We start from the raw sequence: 14,940 nt of genomic DNA on the forward strand, positions 1-14,940 counted from the left end.
TCGTTGTTGTTTCAGGACTCCCAGAGCCTATGAATTACTCCGCCAAATTAAAAGCATCCAAAAGTCCGTTTAAGTAGCCTTTGTTTTTGTGAATAGAGATTTTCCTCACTTGTTAACGTTTCGGCCAATTGCACAATTTCCTGATCTTAAGGCCCGTTTACACGCTACGATTGGTCGACCCGATTTGGCCCAGATTTGACAAGAAAATGAGTGCGCATTCAAAAATCGGCCCACTTTCTTAAAAATCTGTTGCAGTGTCACAGATTTTAGTAAAAGAAAAGCCGGCCGACGAAGCGCATGCAGTGTGTAAATTTGCTTGGATATAATCGCGCGACAAATCGTAACGTTTAAACCGGCCTTTACCTGCTTTGACGCGTTCCTGCTTTGACATTGAGGAGAATGTGGAGTTCAAATCACGGAAACCCTTTATCGAGCGAAGAATGCCAAGAAACCTTCTTGGGAAATGATCCTTCGCATAAAGCCATGATCGTTTGCCCTATATTTCGTTTAGCAAATGACAGGATTGTATGTTAGCAGTATAACGATACCGGCTCAAGGGGTCTGGGCTCTATATCTCAGACTTCGCGCGGACAACGGGGCAAGAGATAGCGCCTAGGGACTAGGCTACGCTATTTCACGTATTTTATATTTGCCGAAAATTTAGCTCCGGTAAACAAAATACATTTTGCAAGCATTTTTCTCGGCACGTATCAATCATGGAGTTATAAGAGAGAGCCTTTCCCACGAGGTTTCCTTGGCTTTCTTCTTCACTTGCGTGAATTTAATCCACGTTCTCAATTGCAAACTCTTGAAACCAACGCCTGAAGGTAAATTGTTATCGTCTTTGGTTTTGAAATTAAAATTTATATTATGTTTATACTTTTCCGATCTTGTCGCACGTTGCGGCCACACTTTAGATGCTGTTTTCGGTATGGTCACCCTGTTAGATTTTCCAGCGGCATTTTGAGAAGAACTTTGATTCACACGCTTTAAGCTGAAGAAAGCCAAGAAAACTTCTAGGTAGATAAATTACTATTTCTTAGGGCCCGCTTACATGGCGAATTTCAGCCCGGGTTGAACACTTTTAACACTGAATAATTATCGTGGCCGCCATTTTCTTTCGTTGAAAACCACCACTGCGCATCAATAAGCTCACTTTCAGCCCGAGCTGAAATTGAAAACGCGATTACATGAGGTTATTCAGCCCGGTTTCAAAAACCGGGCTGGAAATTTCAGCCCGGGCTGTAATTCGGCCCGGGAGGAAACTATCTTCATGTAATCGCAAATGTCTTTTTAAGAAGATTTGGTCTGGAAGCCGAGCTGAAATATCTCAGCTCGAAAAACTGAAATTCGCCATGTAATCACATTGTAATCGGGCCCTTAGGCCGTATTCTTTTGCTGTGCTAAAGATTTCTCAAATAAATTACTTTTCGATTTTGATTGAAGAAAAATGGTTCTACGATGATTAACATTTTTTCTCACCCTCTTTCGTGACGCTGTCAAATTTTTTAATGTCGACTTTGCTTTCAGTAGCGTTTTATGATAGCTCAGCTTTCGATTTTGATTGTAGAATATGGTTCTGCGATCACGCAATCACGTGCTTTCATCATTCACTATAGCTTTTTAAGTGCTTGCTGTACATGCTTGTGTTAACTATCCCACTTTGTCACTCAGTGAAATGGTATTGACGTTCTTTTGTTTCTCACCTTGTTTTTTGGCAACACCGAATCTTTTGTTGACTTTGCTTAAGCGTTTTGTGATAGCTTTGCTTTAATTTTGATACAACAAAAACGCTTCTTCCTCTTCTACGATCCCGCAATCCACAGTGAATTACTGTTCGTGCACTCGAGAGAGCAACATGAAATTCGCGCTGTTTTGGAGGCTTTGCCTGGCGTTCGCTTTTGTGGTTGAATCGTTTGAAGAGACAGAAGTTTTGGGAGACGAGCAAGGAAATGGAAAACGCTCCTTGATTCAATGGGTAAGTGTTTTCTGTTATAAGCAATAAACTATTAAAGTTAAGGCAAGCAATTAGCTGTTAGGCTGCTTATTTTTTCAGAAGAAAGTAATTGTTAGGAAATTTAATTTGTCCATACCATTTTGTAATAGCTCCCAATTTTGCCCATTGCTTAAAATAACAACCGCGACATCCACAGTGTCACGATTATCTAGATCAGCTTATCTTTCCATATGATTGTACAAGGTTTAGTGTGGACGGTTAGAAACGGAAACTCACGGAAATGCTGACACATTTGCAATTGTAACTCAGTTAACTCAGTTCCCGCTCGCTTTCGGTGCATTTTAATATTTTTTTTAAGAATCTGAGACCTAAAATATGTTTTCAATAATGGAAATTAATTTTTCACGTTTTTAAAACAAGCTTGAATGCAAATGTAAATTAAAAATGCGAAGAATGCGGAAAGTCTGTATAGTCCGGCGGCTTAGCTCGAAATTTTAGTTGAATTGTGCACTTTTTGATACAAGTATGAAACTTGGCACAATGAAATTGGTCACCAACGAAAGTTTTTTCAGGTATAGTGCCAAGTCCGAAAACCAGCGGTTTCCATGGAAACCGTAATTTATTAAAATCAATGAAATTTCGTGAAATATTTGTTTGTCTATTGACTTTTATTATTGATCTCAAAATTAACCAAAATAATTAAATAAAAAAGAAAAGGACCAAAAAGGAATTGCGCGAACGGGAAAATAATGTTACCCATGCGAAGCGCAACCCTAAAAACTAGTAAGAATGGTGATAAAAAAAAATACAATAAATCTAATTAATTACTTATAGTTAAAAATTATGGTTAAAAATGTAATTGATTACTTATAGCTAAAGTTAGAAAACAAATTGCAGATAATATTAGACACAAAAATTAAGAGCGGTGGCAAGGGCAGTTACGGAAGAGGAACCAGGTGCAGGGCATGTCAGTATCATAGGTAGTGTCAAGTAAAGTAAAATAAGTGGCGCGCAGAAAATATTTGAATAAACTACTAGGAAATTTGTCGTGAGGGGCGAGATTACAGATAGTGTTCCAAGGTTTTACAATTCTATTGAAAAAAGAAGTTTGAAAAGTTGCGGTTTTACAGTAAGCGCATAAGCAGGTTTAAGTACGAGAGTGGGGTTCTTAGAGCGGGACCGGCCATGCGTGACTAAATAACATATCGATCAATATTTAGGTCGGTGTATCCAGAAATACAGTTATCGAGAAATAAAAGATCTCTCAGTTCCCTGTCATATGTTAGTGGTAGCAAGCGAAGAGTCAGCAGTCGTTGTTTGTAAGACATCTTGCCGATTCTAGTTCTTAGTATCCAGCGAGTGGCGCGCTTTGGACTCTTTCTAGGATCGTTCTCAAATTGACACTAGCAGGAGCAGCTGGTGTATAGACAAATACTATTATGCCAGGTAGTGATACCAAGTCGCACGTACAAAATTTAGAATGAAATGCTGTAATTTAGACTGTTCACAGCCCTATATTTTCCTATTTTTCTTCTGTTAGCGAACGGTTCACCGATCGCGAAAGACCTGGAAGCTAGCGCAAAACGAAAGACGCAAGGGAGCAGAGGGCGGGGAACCAAAAATATTTTCCCATGCAATAATTTCCAACTAAATTATTGGTATAAAACAAATGGTAAAAAATAACAATTTTAAGCCTAATTTAAAGCATTCATATCTGTATTTATGAATAAAAATCTACAATAAAAGGTTTATAAAAGTACAAGAAGAAGTACTTCGTGGGGGAGGGGCCTCTCGGCTGAAAATTTCATTGCTGTTTACTAGCTGAAAATGGGAAATTGGCGTTGGCACTATATCAAGAATTGATTAGTATGCGAATGCTTGTAATCCTGCAAAGTTTGGTGCTTGTATCAAAAATCGCACAATTTCAGGAGCTAAGCCGCCGGACTAGTAAAATGTGAAAGAAATATAAGGTACAAAAAATGAACGCATTACTAAACGAGTTATTAAAAAAACGAGCACAATTGAATGAATTGGGTTAGAGATTCACGCAATAAACCTGTTACTACGAACCCTGATACTCTGGGCGCAAAAACATTTAACAAAATAGAATTTCAAATAAAGGCTAAAACTACTGTTTATTTAAAAAATATTCCACGTAGGTCCATATACAAATGTTAACTAAAAATGTGTTAAAAGCGTAAGAATGCGGAAAGTATGTAGAATGTACAAGAAAAATGGGGTACAAAAATAACTTTTTTACGGGGTCGTGTGTTCGTGTGCGAACCGTATACTATAAACGCAACGAATGAAAAATCGAGAGAACTTTTTAAAAGCCAAGTTTAAAACGTGTAAGATGCTTGCTTTTTCCATGACTTGTCAAACCAAACAAAGATTGGGAAAAATAACGTGCTTTTAAGGTGTCAAGCCAAGTATGCCATCACCATAGTTAATTTAATACTAACCCACGAACAAAATGTTTCCAACATTTCGAGGTAGATAAGTTACTATTTCTTAGGCCTTTTTTGGCTGCTTTTGATGTGCTAATAAAGCTGCATTTTAATAAATCAGCTTTCGATTTCGAATGAATAAAAATGGTTCTACGATCACGCAATCACTTTAATTTTCTTAATGGAATTTTGCTTTTTTTCTCACCCTGTTTCGTGGCGCTGTCAAATTTTTTATTGTCGACTAATTGCTTTCAGTAGCGTTTCGTGATAGCTCAGCTTTCGATTTTGATTCTTGCTTGTAGATAATGGTTCTACGATCACGCAATCACGTGCTTTCATCATGAAAACTTTTTAACAGTGCTTGCTGTGTAACTACCCCACTTTGACACTGTCTGAAAATGGTATTGACATTCTTCTGTTTTCTCACCTTGTTTCTGGGCGCCACTGAATCTTTTGTTGACTTTGTTTTAGCGTTTTGTGCTAGCTCAGCTTTAATTGTGATACAACAAAAAAGCTTCCACGATCTCGCAATCCATGCACAGTGAATTCGTGCAGCAGAGAGAGCAACATGAAGCTCGCGCTGTTTTTGATTCTTTGTCTGGCGTTCGCCTTCGTGGTTGAATCGTTTGAAGAAGAGGCAGTTTTGGAAGGCGAACAAGGAAAGGAATCGTTTGAAGACGAGGCAGTTTTAGAAGGCGAACAAGGAAAGCAATCATTTGAAGACGAGGCAGTTTTGGCAGACGGGCGAGGAAAGGAATCGTTTGAAGACGAGGCAGTTAACGTTTTCGCAGACGAGCAAGGAAAGCAATCGTTTGAAGACGAGGCAGTTTTGGAAGGCGAACAAGGAAATGAATCATTTGATGACGAGGTAGTTTTGGAAGACGAGCGAGGAAAGGAATCGTTTAAACACGGGGCAGTTTTTGCAGACGAGCTAGGAAAGGAGTCGTTTGAAGACGAGGCAGTTTTGGAAGGCGAACAAGGGAATGACAAACGTCGTCTTGGACAAAGGGTGAGTGTTTTTTCTTTGAAAAATATCAACTATAAAAAGACAGGAATCGATATCTGTCCATACTGTTTTGTTAACTCAAGCTTTTCGGAGCTTTATATAAACTATCTACCGCGAAATCCACAGTTACTCTACAAGGTTTTTAACCACATACAGCCAAAAATTAGGGACCGTTCATTTTTTATGGGGCAGGGGGGGGGGCTGGTGGGATTTGATAGATAGTCACTGTTATATATGATGGCCCCCCCTTTTTCAACGAAAATTTTTACCTGGCCCCCCCTCGAAATCCAAATTTTTTTCGATGACCCCCCCCCCCAAAAAAAAAAAAAAAAACAATACTCAAGTGAAATTAAAATATATCGACCCTTGTGACTAAAGAATGTATCAGTGTACAAAATCACAACCCCAAATAGCTGGCATTACCTCAATTGTTTATTGTGGATGCCATCTGTTAGTATGGGTTGTCTGCATTTGTAACCAATATATAAGCTGTTGGGTTAAGTTAATGATGTTTGGTACATAACAAAGTAGGGGGGTCCGGGGGTATGCTCCCCCGGGGAAAAATTTGAATTTTCAGAACCTCAGGAATGTTATTTTGGGCATTCTGGCAAGCTTTTTAATCGGGCGTGGCCGATTTATAGTTTACCCTTTGGTCGTCCTACACGATAGTCTCCTGTCGGCTAAAAATGACGGGGATAGCCTGGACCAATCGGTTTCATTTCAGTTTTGACAGTAAATCGTTGTAGGTCGACTTTTGGGCTAATCTGCAATCTGGTTCTCTTCTTTGCTTCGGGGGGAGGACAGAGAAAAAAGCTTAAGGGGTAAAGTACTAATAATCACCATTGTGAAACTGTAGTTGCTTTGACAAGTTGAAGCTACTTTTGTAAATAAAAGGGCTAACGTCATTCATGCCACGCAATGTTTTTGTGGGAAACTTTGAAACTAGACGCTTTGCTGGTTTCTACAAATAGCAGTGTGATCTGGCGGTACAGTTTTTTGAGGCGGACTCCACTTTAAAACTATTTTTTTTATATATTTAGCAAGAAGTATGTCGATTTTCATTTCCGCACAGTTGGGCGTCAAAGTCGCCTGTCACAAAGAGTAGAATGTTTGCACAACTTGGTTTGGATATATTTTAGATTTGACTAGTGACGTTAGTAAGACACTTCTCAAGACGTCAGCAAAAAATTGGCAATGTACAGTATTGGTGTGAACTTGAATGGAATTTTTTACGAGATCAGTAAAGCTATCGAATGAAAAGATGACTTGAAAATGAAAACTTCGAATAATTATAATTAAATACCAATTGAATTTTAGATGAGAAATTCCGGAAGTGGCATCTGTGTTCAAAATAGGAATTTTTGTACAACTTAAAGTTCCGAAAAAAAAAGACCACATGTTTTGTAAAAATCACAGACAAACATGATCAGGAAAACAAAACAGACCAATGGGTTTTATTCACGAAAATACAACTTTCTTAAGAAAGAGTTTGTAAACAAGACAGTGGAATCGAATTACATTTCACACGAAATTTGCATACATTTGAACTTGCAAAAAAGAAGTATCTCTGCCGAGACATAATAGCGAGACCTTACATTAAAAATTATTGTATTCTGATCTGATTGTTATTTTTTATGCATTAACTATTTGAAAGTGGTTCTCATCGATGAAAACAAAACGGTCTTTCATTCACTGCTTGAAGTATTAAAAGACGTGAAAACATTCGCTTAATCAAATTACATTCTGCACGAAATATTTTGTATCCATTTGTCCCGAAATTTTGAGGAAATTGAAATCTTTGTGGACAGTACTGCCTAAAAGCAGTTCATAGAATTGAATAAAAAGATAAGAACCATATTGATAAAGGAAATTTTATTTTGGCTCATTTTGACGAAATTCAGGATTTTCAAAGACTGCCAGTAAACGGCTGTATCTTGTCTGTCTCTAACGATTTTGCTACGGTTTCGAACGAGCTAATTTTTCAACATGATATCATGGTAGCGGGCAGAAGTCGGTTCGTTCTGAATTTTTCAATACGGTATACAAGTTACAGGTCAATATACAGACCCTCTGTACAGTAAAAAACGTTTTGGGAACAAACCATTGTGAACTTATTTTCTATGTTGATCAGTAAAAATCCTTAGTACGACATGGGGTTTGTTATCAAGTTCGTTAATAAGTTAATACTGCAAGGTGTATAACCTCAGAGAATTATTATCAAGTGTGTTTTGTTTTATTAGCGGTTTATACTCTAAGGTCTTGGTATGGGAGATCAAAATTAAGGTAAATTTCTGTTATTATCTGATTGCTTGGAACAGATTAGAACGATACTGAATTGGTTAGGAAATATAAACAAACATTAAATTGAATGAGAGTAGAAAGGGAGGGACAGGTGGGGGTGAAAGGCTAAGGAGATGGAAAGGGAGGGAGAATTAAAATCCATGCTTGGTTATATCACGCAACCTTTGACTTCTGTTGTTTTCTCACAAGAACAAAACTTAAGGTGGGGTTCTAGCTGAATTTGAATGGAACTTTAAGAGATTTAAAGAAGGGATAAAAGAAAAGAATGGAAACACCTCCAAACAGTTGACCCCCTCGCAAGAGCACTCCGGGTTGTCAGGAGACTGTTTGGTATCCGTCCACCAATTTTTAACTTCAAATTCAAATTTTAAAATCACATTAAATCTCCAATATTTCTTATTTGTCTAAATTTTACTAATCCTTTGAGAAAAACTATCGCCTCCCAGACATCCCCCAAAATCGTCCAAAAATTAACAAAATACTGCAAAACAAATATATATGGGATAAGTTAAGTTTTTTTGGATTCCTTGAAACGCGGCTGAAATGGTTTTCAGTGTTTTCCAGCCCTTATACTTTGGGTCAGTACTACTATTCTTCACCAGTTGCTATTACAGTAATGGTATGAAACAAATACCTAATCATTGGTCAATAAGTTGTGATTATTTTCTTGACAATAGTAGTTACCTGATTAGGAGTTGTATACTGTTCCATTAAAGTGTAAGGGCTGGAAAATACTGAAATGCTTCAGCCACCTAAAGCGTTGGAAAAAAATTGGTCTTCAGGTAAAAACCCCGCCTTTATTAAGTATTGCGAAAAGGCTGCACTTTGCTAAGTGTTACAAATTTATATTTTCTAGACGTCTAGTTCAATCGTTTATTTGTATTGTGCGAAATATATTTTTATAAATTGAGACCATTATGTCCTTAAGTAATAATGCAATCTTGAAAACATTCCAGATTTTCATTATTAAATAGAAACACAAACAATTCAAATTTGGGAAAACAAGCCTGTCAAAATGACGTTGCCATGGTTACAAGTTACTGGCACAATAACTAATCCTACCAAATTATTGCGAGATAAATTTTAGATAAACGCGCTAAGTTTGGCAGCGTTTGGTTGAATCTTGAAAAAGTTATAAGCGTCCAAAGTCAGCGCGGGCCTCAAAAGCCCCCCCCCCCCCCCCCCCCGGCCTGAATAGGTTTAAATGACTGTTTTTCCAGTGATTATTACTGTACTGTACCCTGCCTTTCAAGTCAAAACAGATAGCTAATTATTAAGCGCCCGATTTTAAGCTTCTCAAGCTTCTCAAGCTTCTTGTTTACTCTTACAGAAGCCTCTTTACAACACTTAAAAGTATAATTATTTCTAGTGACCCCCCCTTACAGTCCATATTTTTTTGGCTGACCCCCCCTTTGAAGCCAATATTTTTGGGATGGCCCCCCCTCAAATCCCACCAGCCCCCCCTATCTCATAAAAAATGAACCGTCCCTTAAAATGTAAAAAAGCAGGTTTATTGACTACCTTCACTAAAAGTAAATATATTGTTATAAGTCAATGTCTCTGCCTGGTTTATAAACAGTACCGGATCAAACCACCGATAATCTAAATCATAGATTTCCGCCAAACGTCGGAAGATACACCGCGAAAGATTTCTCCCGAATGTTTCTCACGAGGAACCCATTAACAAGTCCCATAATATCTTATTTTTCAGTGTAAGAGCCATGCTGACTGTGATCGTTGGATATTTTCGCCACAGGTGCGGCCGTTTTATTTTAAAACTGAATCAGTTAAAGATAACATTACAAAAACAAACAAGGAAATATCCCAGCAAATCTGGGGGAAAACCCGCCTCACGTTCGGTAAGATATAGGACAGGGAGCGGAGGGAGGGAAAACTGGAATACGCCATTTTGTGATAATGCTTCAACGAAAGTCGAACTAGTCCCCAGGTTGCCTCATTTTCATGTAAGAAGAAATGATGTAATCCCTCACCGGAAGCTGGGAACTACTGCGTCACAAGCTACATAAAAACATTTATGTTTCCTGCGTGAAATAAATATCCTTTCTAGAGCTGAGAGCATGCAGTGACCATCCGAACGATCCAACAGTCTTATTACCTCGATCTTCTATCTCCGCAAATAGCAACCACTTTTTAAAATAATAATAATCGAGTTTTTTGAATACGCGCGGAAACAACTTGTGAGGTTTAGCCTTAATCTTTCAAATTGCAATTCATTTCCATTCAAGCCATCCGCAGCCACGAATGCGCTTGTTAACAGTTTCAGTGCTCTAACATAGTTGTTGTTAATAAAAATGGACCATTATTTCAACTAGGCTTCCTACGAGGAACAGTGTGAATCCATGACAAAGCCCCTTCAAACCGCCGATAAGCTATTTTATTAATTTCTGCTAAATATCCGAATATACACCGTGAAAGATTTGTCAAATGTTACTAAAAAACCCAAATAACAAGTCCGTTAATATCTAATTTTCAGTGTAAGACCGATGCTGACTGTGATCGCCTAAAATGCTGCGGGCTTTTCGGCCGATGCTGGCCTAAAACAGGACCGTTTTGCCCTTCGTCTGTAAGTAATTCTGAAAGATATCAACAGTTTTAATTACGGGTTTGGGTATTTTTAGAGAGTAGTGACCATTCAAAGGATTCGACAAATTCAGTTCCTCGATCTTTTATTTTCTGCAAATAGCAATCACCGGACGGTTATAACATTTTCTGGCTTCCTGTAGCTGTCAACTGCGTACCATCAAGATATCATTATTTAGTAATATACAACAACTTTAAAAATAATTTTCGAATTTTCGAAGACGCGCGGAAACAACTTGTGACTTAAGTTGAGCCTTAATTCTTCAAATTGTAATCCATTTCCATCTAAGCCATCCGCAGCCAAAAATGCTTGTTAACAGTTTCAGTGTTCTAATATAGCAGTTGTTAATAAAAATGAACAATTATTTCTAGGTTTCCTGCGACGAAAATATAAATTTTGGCGGCTCAAAACTGCTCTGTTAAAATCCGTGACAAGCCCCTCTAAACCACCGATAAGCTAATTTATAAATTTCAGCCAAATGTTCAAAGATACACCGTGGAAGATATCTCTCAATGTTTCTCAAAAAGGATCCCACTAATAAGTCCCTTTATATGTGATTTTCAGTGCCAGGCCGACGCTGACTGCCTTCGAGGACAATGCTGTTTTGTCGGTCAATGCAGGCCTAAAAGAGGACTGGGGGAGTTTTGCATTCCAAAAACTGTAAGTAATTCTGAAAGATATCAATAGTTTTAATTACGGGTTTGGGTATTTCTAGAGAGTAATGACCATACGAAGGATCCGACAGTTTTAGTACCTCTTAAATTTCCTGCAAGTAGCACCCACCCGACGGGTATGGAAGTTTTGGCATCCTCTACTGTTGCCGGTCGACTTTGAAGACCACTTTGTGACCACTCTGGCAAACGGGACTGCATACCATTAAGATAGCACAATTTAATAATGCAACAGTAATAAAACTCTGTCATCTGGTAACAAAAATCCATCCAGACGTAACCAAAAAGTTATGAACTGAGACATCTTTAATGCATCTATAAACCGTGAAGAAACCCAAGGCCAAACTAGCTATCTTAGTTAAAATTATGTGTATCATGAAACTAATGAGCAAAGGTTTTGATATACATAGGCAAGTAAAAATAAACGATAATAACGAACGACGTTTCGGAGTCGTCATGACACCATTTTCAAGTTCAAAAATGAAAAGAATAAACTGTCAGAAAAAGTTCGCTTAAGATTAACATAATAAATATGCAATGTCACGCAAATAGTTTGGCTCGGATTGAGTCTGATTGGACATTTAGAGATGGTGACAATTCTCTAATTACTAGCATTTCATGCACTAAACAATCAAACTTATTCTTGCACTTCTTGATGACATGAAACTGTTTGTCAAGGTCTTTTGGGACAATACAGTGTTTGTCTCTATAATGCTTGCCAATAGATAATGTTTTGTTCTTGTGCTCGTCCACGCGCTGATGTAAATGCCTCAGTGTGTATCCTACATAACTTGCATCGCACAAGTCGCGAAAATCATGAAACTAAGCAGAAAAAAAAAATATCGCACATATACACCATTTTCCTTATTATTTTTTTTGTTTATTTTCAAACAGACTTGCCAGCTTCGTTGTCACGATGACCTTGAGTGTCGACAATCGTATTATTTCTATAAATGCCTTGCTCCTCTCCCTCCTACGCCAACTACTGTGGTGCCAACAGCTTCCGGCTAAAAAATGACCCGCAAAGAAAAATGGTTGATCCTCTTAACGGAAAAGAGATTTAATTTGTAGTTGTTGAATGTTATGTGATCTAACAATCTGTAAACGGTTAAATAAGCTGTTGTAAACGATAATAATGTTATATAACCCATGCAACAACGAGTAAATTACTGTACGTACGGTGAAAGAAGTTTCTTTTGTCCAGATAAGTGACTGAATATGAAAGGATGCCTACAGATCAGATGCCTGTACATTTCGCAACTGCAAAATCTTAATGTGATGCCCTCGCCACGCATTGAACATAAGAGAATAGGTTTCAAAATGTTTAGTCGTTGTTGTTTAAGGACTCTCGGAGCGTTAGATTAGTCCGCCAAGCGTCCAAAAGCCCGTTTAAGTAGCCTCTGTTTTTGTGCATAACGATTTTTCTCACTTGTTACGGCCAATTCCACACTTTCACGATCTTACCTGCTTTGACGCTTTGACATAAAATTGCCATTACATGTTTCCCCAACGCTTGCCATACGTTACATCTATTTCTTCGCTTGTTTTTATTTCACATATTTTTCAGCGTCAGAGTGAAGAGATTGTAGAGTTGAAATTACGCAAGCTCTTTTTCGAGCGAAGTACGCTAAGAAAACTTTGAGGAAATGATCCTTCGCATAAAGCCATGATATTTTCCCCTAAATTTCGGTAAGACAATGAAAGGACTGTACGTTAGCGCGCAGTGTCTGTTTGTTTGAAACCATGTAACATCAATAACGATATCGGCTCAAGGGAGTCTGGGCTCTACATCTCAAACACCGCGCGGACAACGGGGCAAGAGAGAACGCCAAGGGACTAGGCTACGATATCTCACGTATTTTATATTTGCCGTAAATTTAGCTCCGGTAAACAAAATAGCATTTTGCAAGTATTTTTCTCTATGCGTAGGAGCGTTTCCCACGAGGTTTCCTTGGCTTTCTTCTGGTTGAGGCCACGCGAATTTAAATCCTGACCACGTTCTTAATTGTTAACCCTTGGAAGTATACGTCTGAAGGAACGCGAAGGTACGCCGAAGTATACGTCAGAGGGTACATTGTTTTGCAAATTAAAATATGTTCCTGCACTTGTATACTTTCCCGATCTTGTCCCACGTTGCCAGACGTTTGATGCTGTTTTTGTTATGGTCACCACTTTTATATTTTCTAGCGGCATTTTGAGAAGAACGTGGATTCACACGCAAGTGGCTTCAAGCTATGATAAACAGTCGCCGGAAAAGAGCTCAAGAACTTGCGTTATTAGTTTTATTTGTTTGCTCTTTCTTCAAGTGTTTTACTCGATATTGATAAGCAGGCAGGGATCTAAGAAGATTTCCTAAGGTCCCAAAGATTTCACAAAGTTGATTTCAGAGGACGAATTATCAACTGAAAGTGGGGTCAATGTCTGGTGAAACATTCACGCAGTTATTTACACTAGAACTTTATTTCATGTAAATTAGGTTTCGTTTCCCGCGTCCCACTGGGACAAAGTCTTTGCGCTTTGCGCATATTTTATATATATTTTTTAAAAACCGTTAGCAGTTGTGGGCAACGTTCGTTACTATAAAAATCGATATCATACCTTAGGCTATCTTGCTGGCGATTCATTCGGGAAAAATTCTGTAAGTTTATGTTCTTTTGCTTCTTTTGTTCTTTGTTTTTATTCCGCTAGGTTTGTTGTTAATATTTATTTTGTTGCTGTTCTTTCTTTTTTTTTCTAGTCAAACTCGTAGTTGTAAATGATAATAAATGTGCGATGTTTGGAGGTCCCGTTTGATGATTTTGCTACTCTTATGCGACGATAACATTGTTTGAAGAATTTCCTTGATGTTTGAGATGTCTAATGTGGATCCTGAAGGTCCTGAAGTTATTTCGACGATTGAAGCGGCGACTGGTGGAGTTAGGATAAGACAACCAAATGTTACCATCGATCAATCCGCGGTTACGAACAAGCGAATTCTTATATTGAAAGCTTCTAGAAGCGCCGCCAAAGGAGTAGTCACCCGTAAGCAGAATGAAGCTAGAGAAATTATGTCCGATTTTGGCGACGTAAACGACCTCGAGCGAAAAAGCATCGAGTTGGATGAAGCGATTGATAAATTTAAAACAGCGCACCAAGCTTATCACGATAAACTCGACGACCAAAATGAGATCGACGATTAACATGAATACTACGAAACTGCAATACTTCTTGCTAACGATACTAAAAGAATTATCGACGATTGGATACAAGGTTTCAATTTACCGCCACAAGCTACCGACCTTCCGGAAATTAACCCGGACGATTCTATCAGCTGCGCTGGTTCCCAAGTTCCCCCTAAAGTTACGGGTTTGTCGCAGAAATCGACGAAGCTCAGTGAGCAATGCTAGGATAGCAGTTGCGGTAAAGAGAGCGTCTTTAACAGCCCAAGCCTCTATGCTACGAAAGCAACAAGCCTTGCAGCAGGAAGAACTACGCTTACAACAAAGGAAACAAGAGTTAGCACGCGAAACTGAAATTGCAAAGGCCGAAGCAAAAGAACGTGTCCTTGCGCAAGCCGAGGCGGGCGTTCCAGAGCGTGTTACGGACGTTGGACTTCGAAGTACTGCACCTACTGAAGAAACTGAATTCAGAGTAACTAAAGAAGAGCCTGAGAACAGTCAGAAACTTCGTGCACTGGACAAGCATCGTCCATCATCTGAGATAAATGCTAACGATTTTAGCATTTATTAGCATATTTCGATTTTGTTATTTTTCTTTTACTTTAAAGTGTCCCCATTTAGTGGTTTTATTACTGCTATTTTAGTTTTTGACACTCAAATAAAGGTTTTATTATTTATTATTATTATTAACGAAAGGCGACGCGTTGTAATTGAGGACAGAGAATCTCAGCATTCAATTTCTAGCGAAGAAGGATTTCTTCAATTAATAGAGTTGCAACGTCAGCAGCAAGAGCAGAG

The 14,940-nt window shown here is 38.4% G+C and overlaps 1 protein-coding gene across 1 annotated transcript; it reads left to right on the forward strand.

The window, feature by feature from the left end:
* The first annotated feature begins 1,959 nt into the window (after nucleotides 1-1,959).
* Nucleotides 1,960-13,761, forward strand: LOC144646287 (uncharacterized). Its single transcript, XM_078505822.1, has 6 exons — nucleotides 1,960-1,978; nucleotides 4,947-5,413; nucleotides 9,423-9,467; nucleotides 10,206-10,295; nucleotides 10,878-10,973; nucleotides 11,879-13,761. Exons 1-6 carry the CDS (start codon nucleotides 1,975-1,977, stop codon nucleotides 11,993-11,995), a joined length of 819 nt encoding a protein of 272 aa, XP_078361948.1. The 5' UTR covers nucleotides 1,960-1,974; the 3' UTR covers nucleotides 11,996-13,761.
* Nucleotides 13,762-14,940: the final 1,179 nt, after the last annotated feature.

This window comes from Oculina patagonica, chromosome 3, assembly GCF_052425735.1.
Source record: "Oculina patagonica isolate OP01 chromosome 3, crgOcupat, whole genome shotgun sequence".
NCBI lineage: Eukaryota > Metazoa > Cnidaria > Anthozoa > Scleractinia > Oculinidae > Oculina > Oculina patagonica.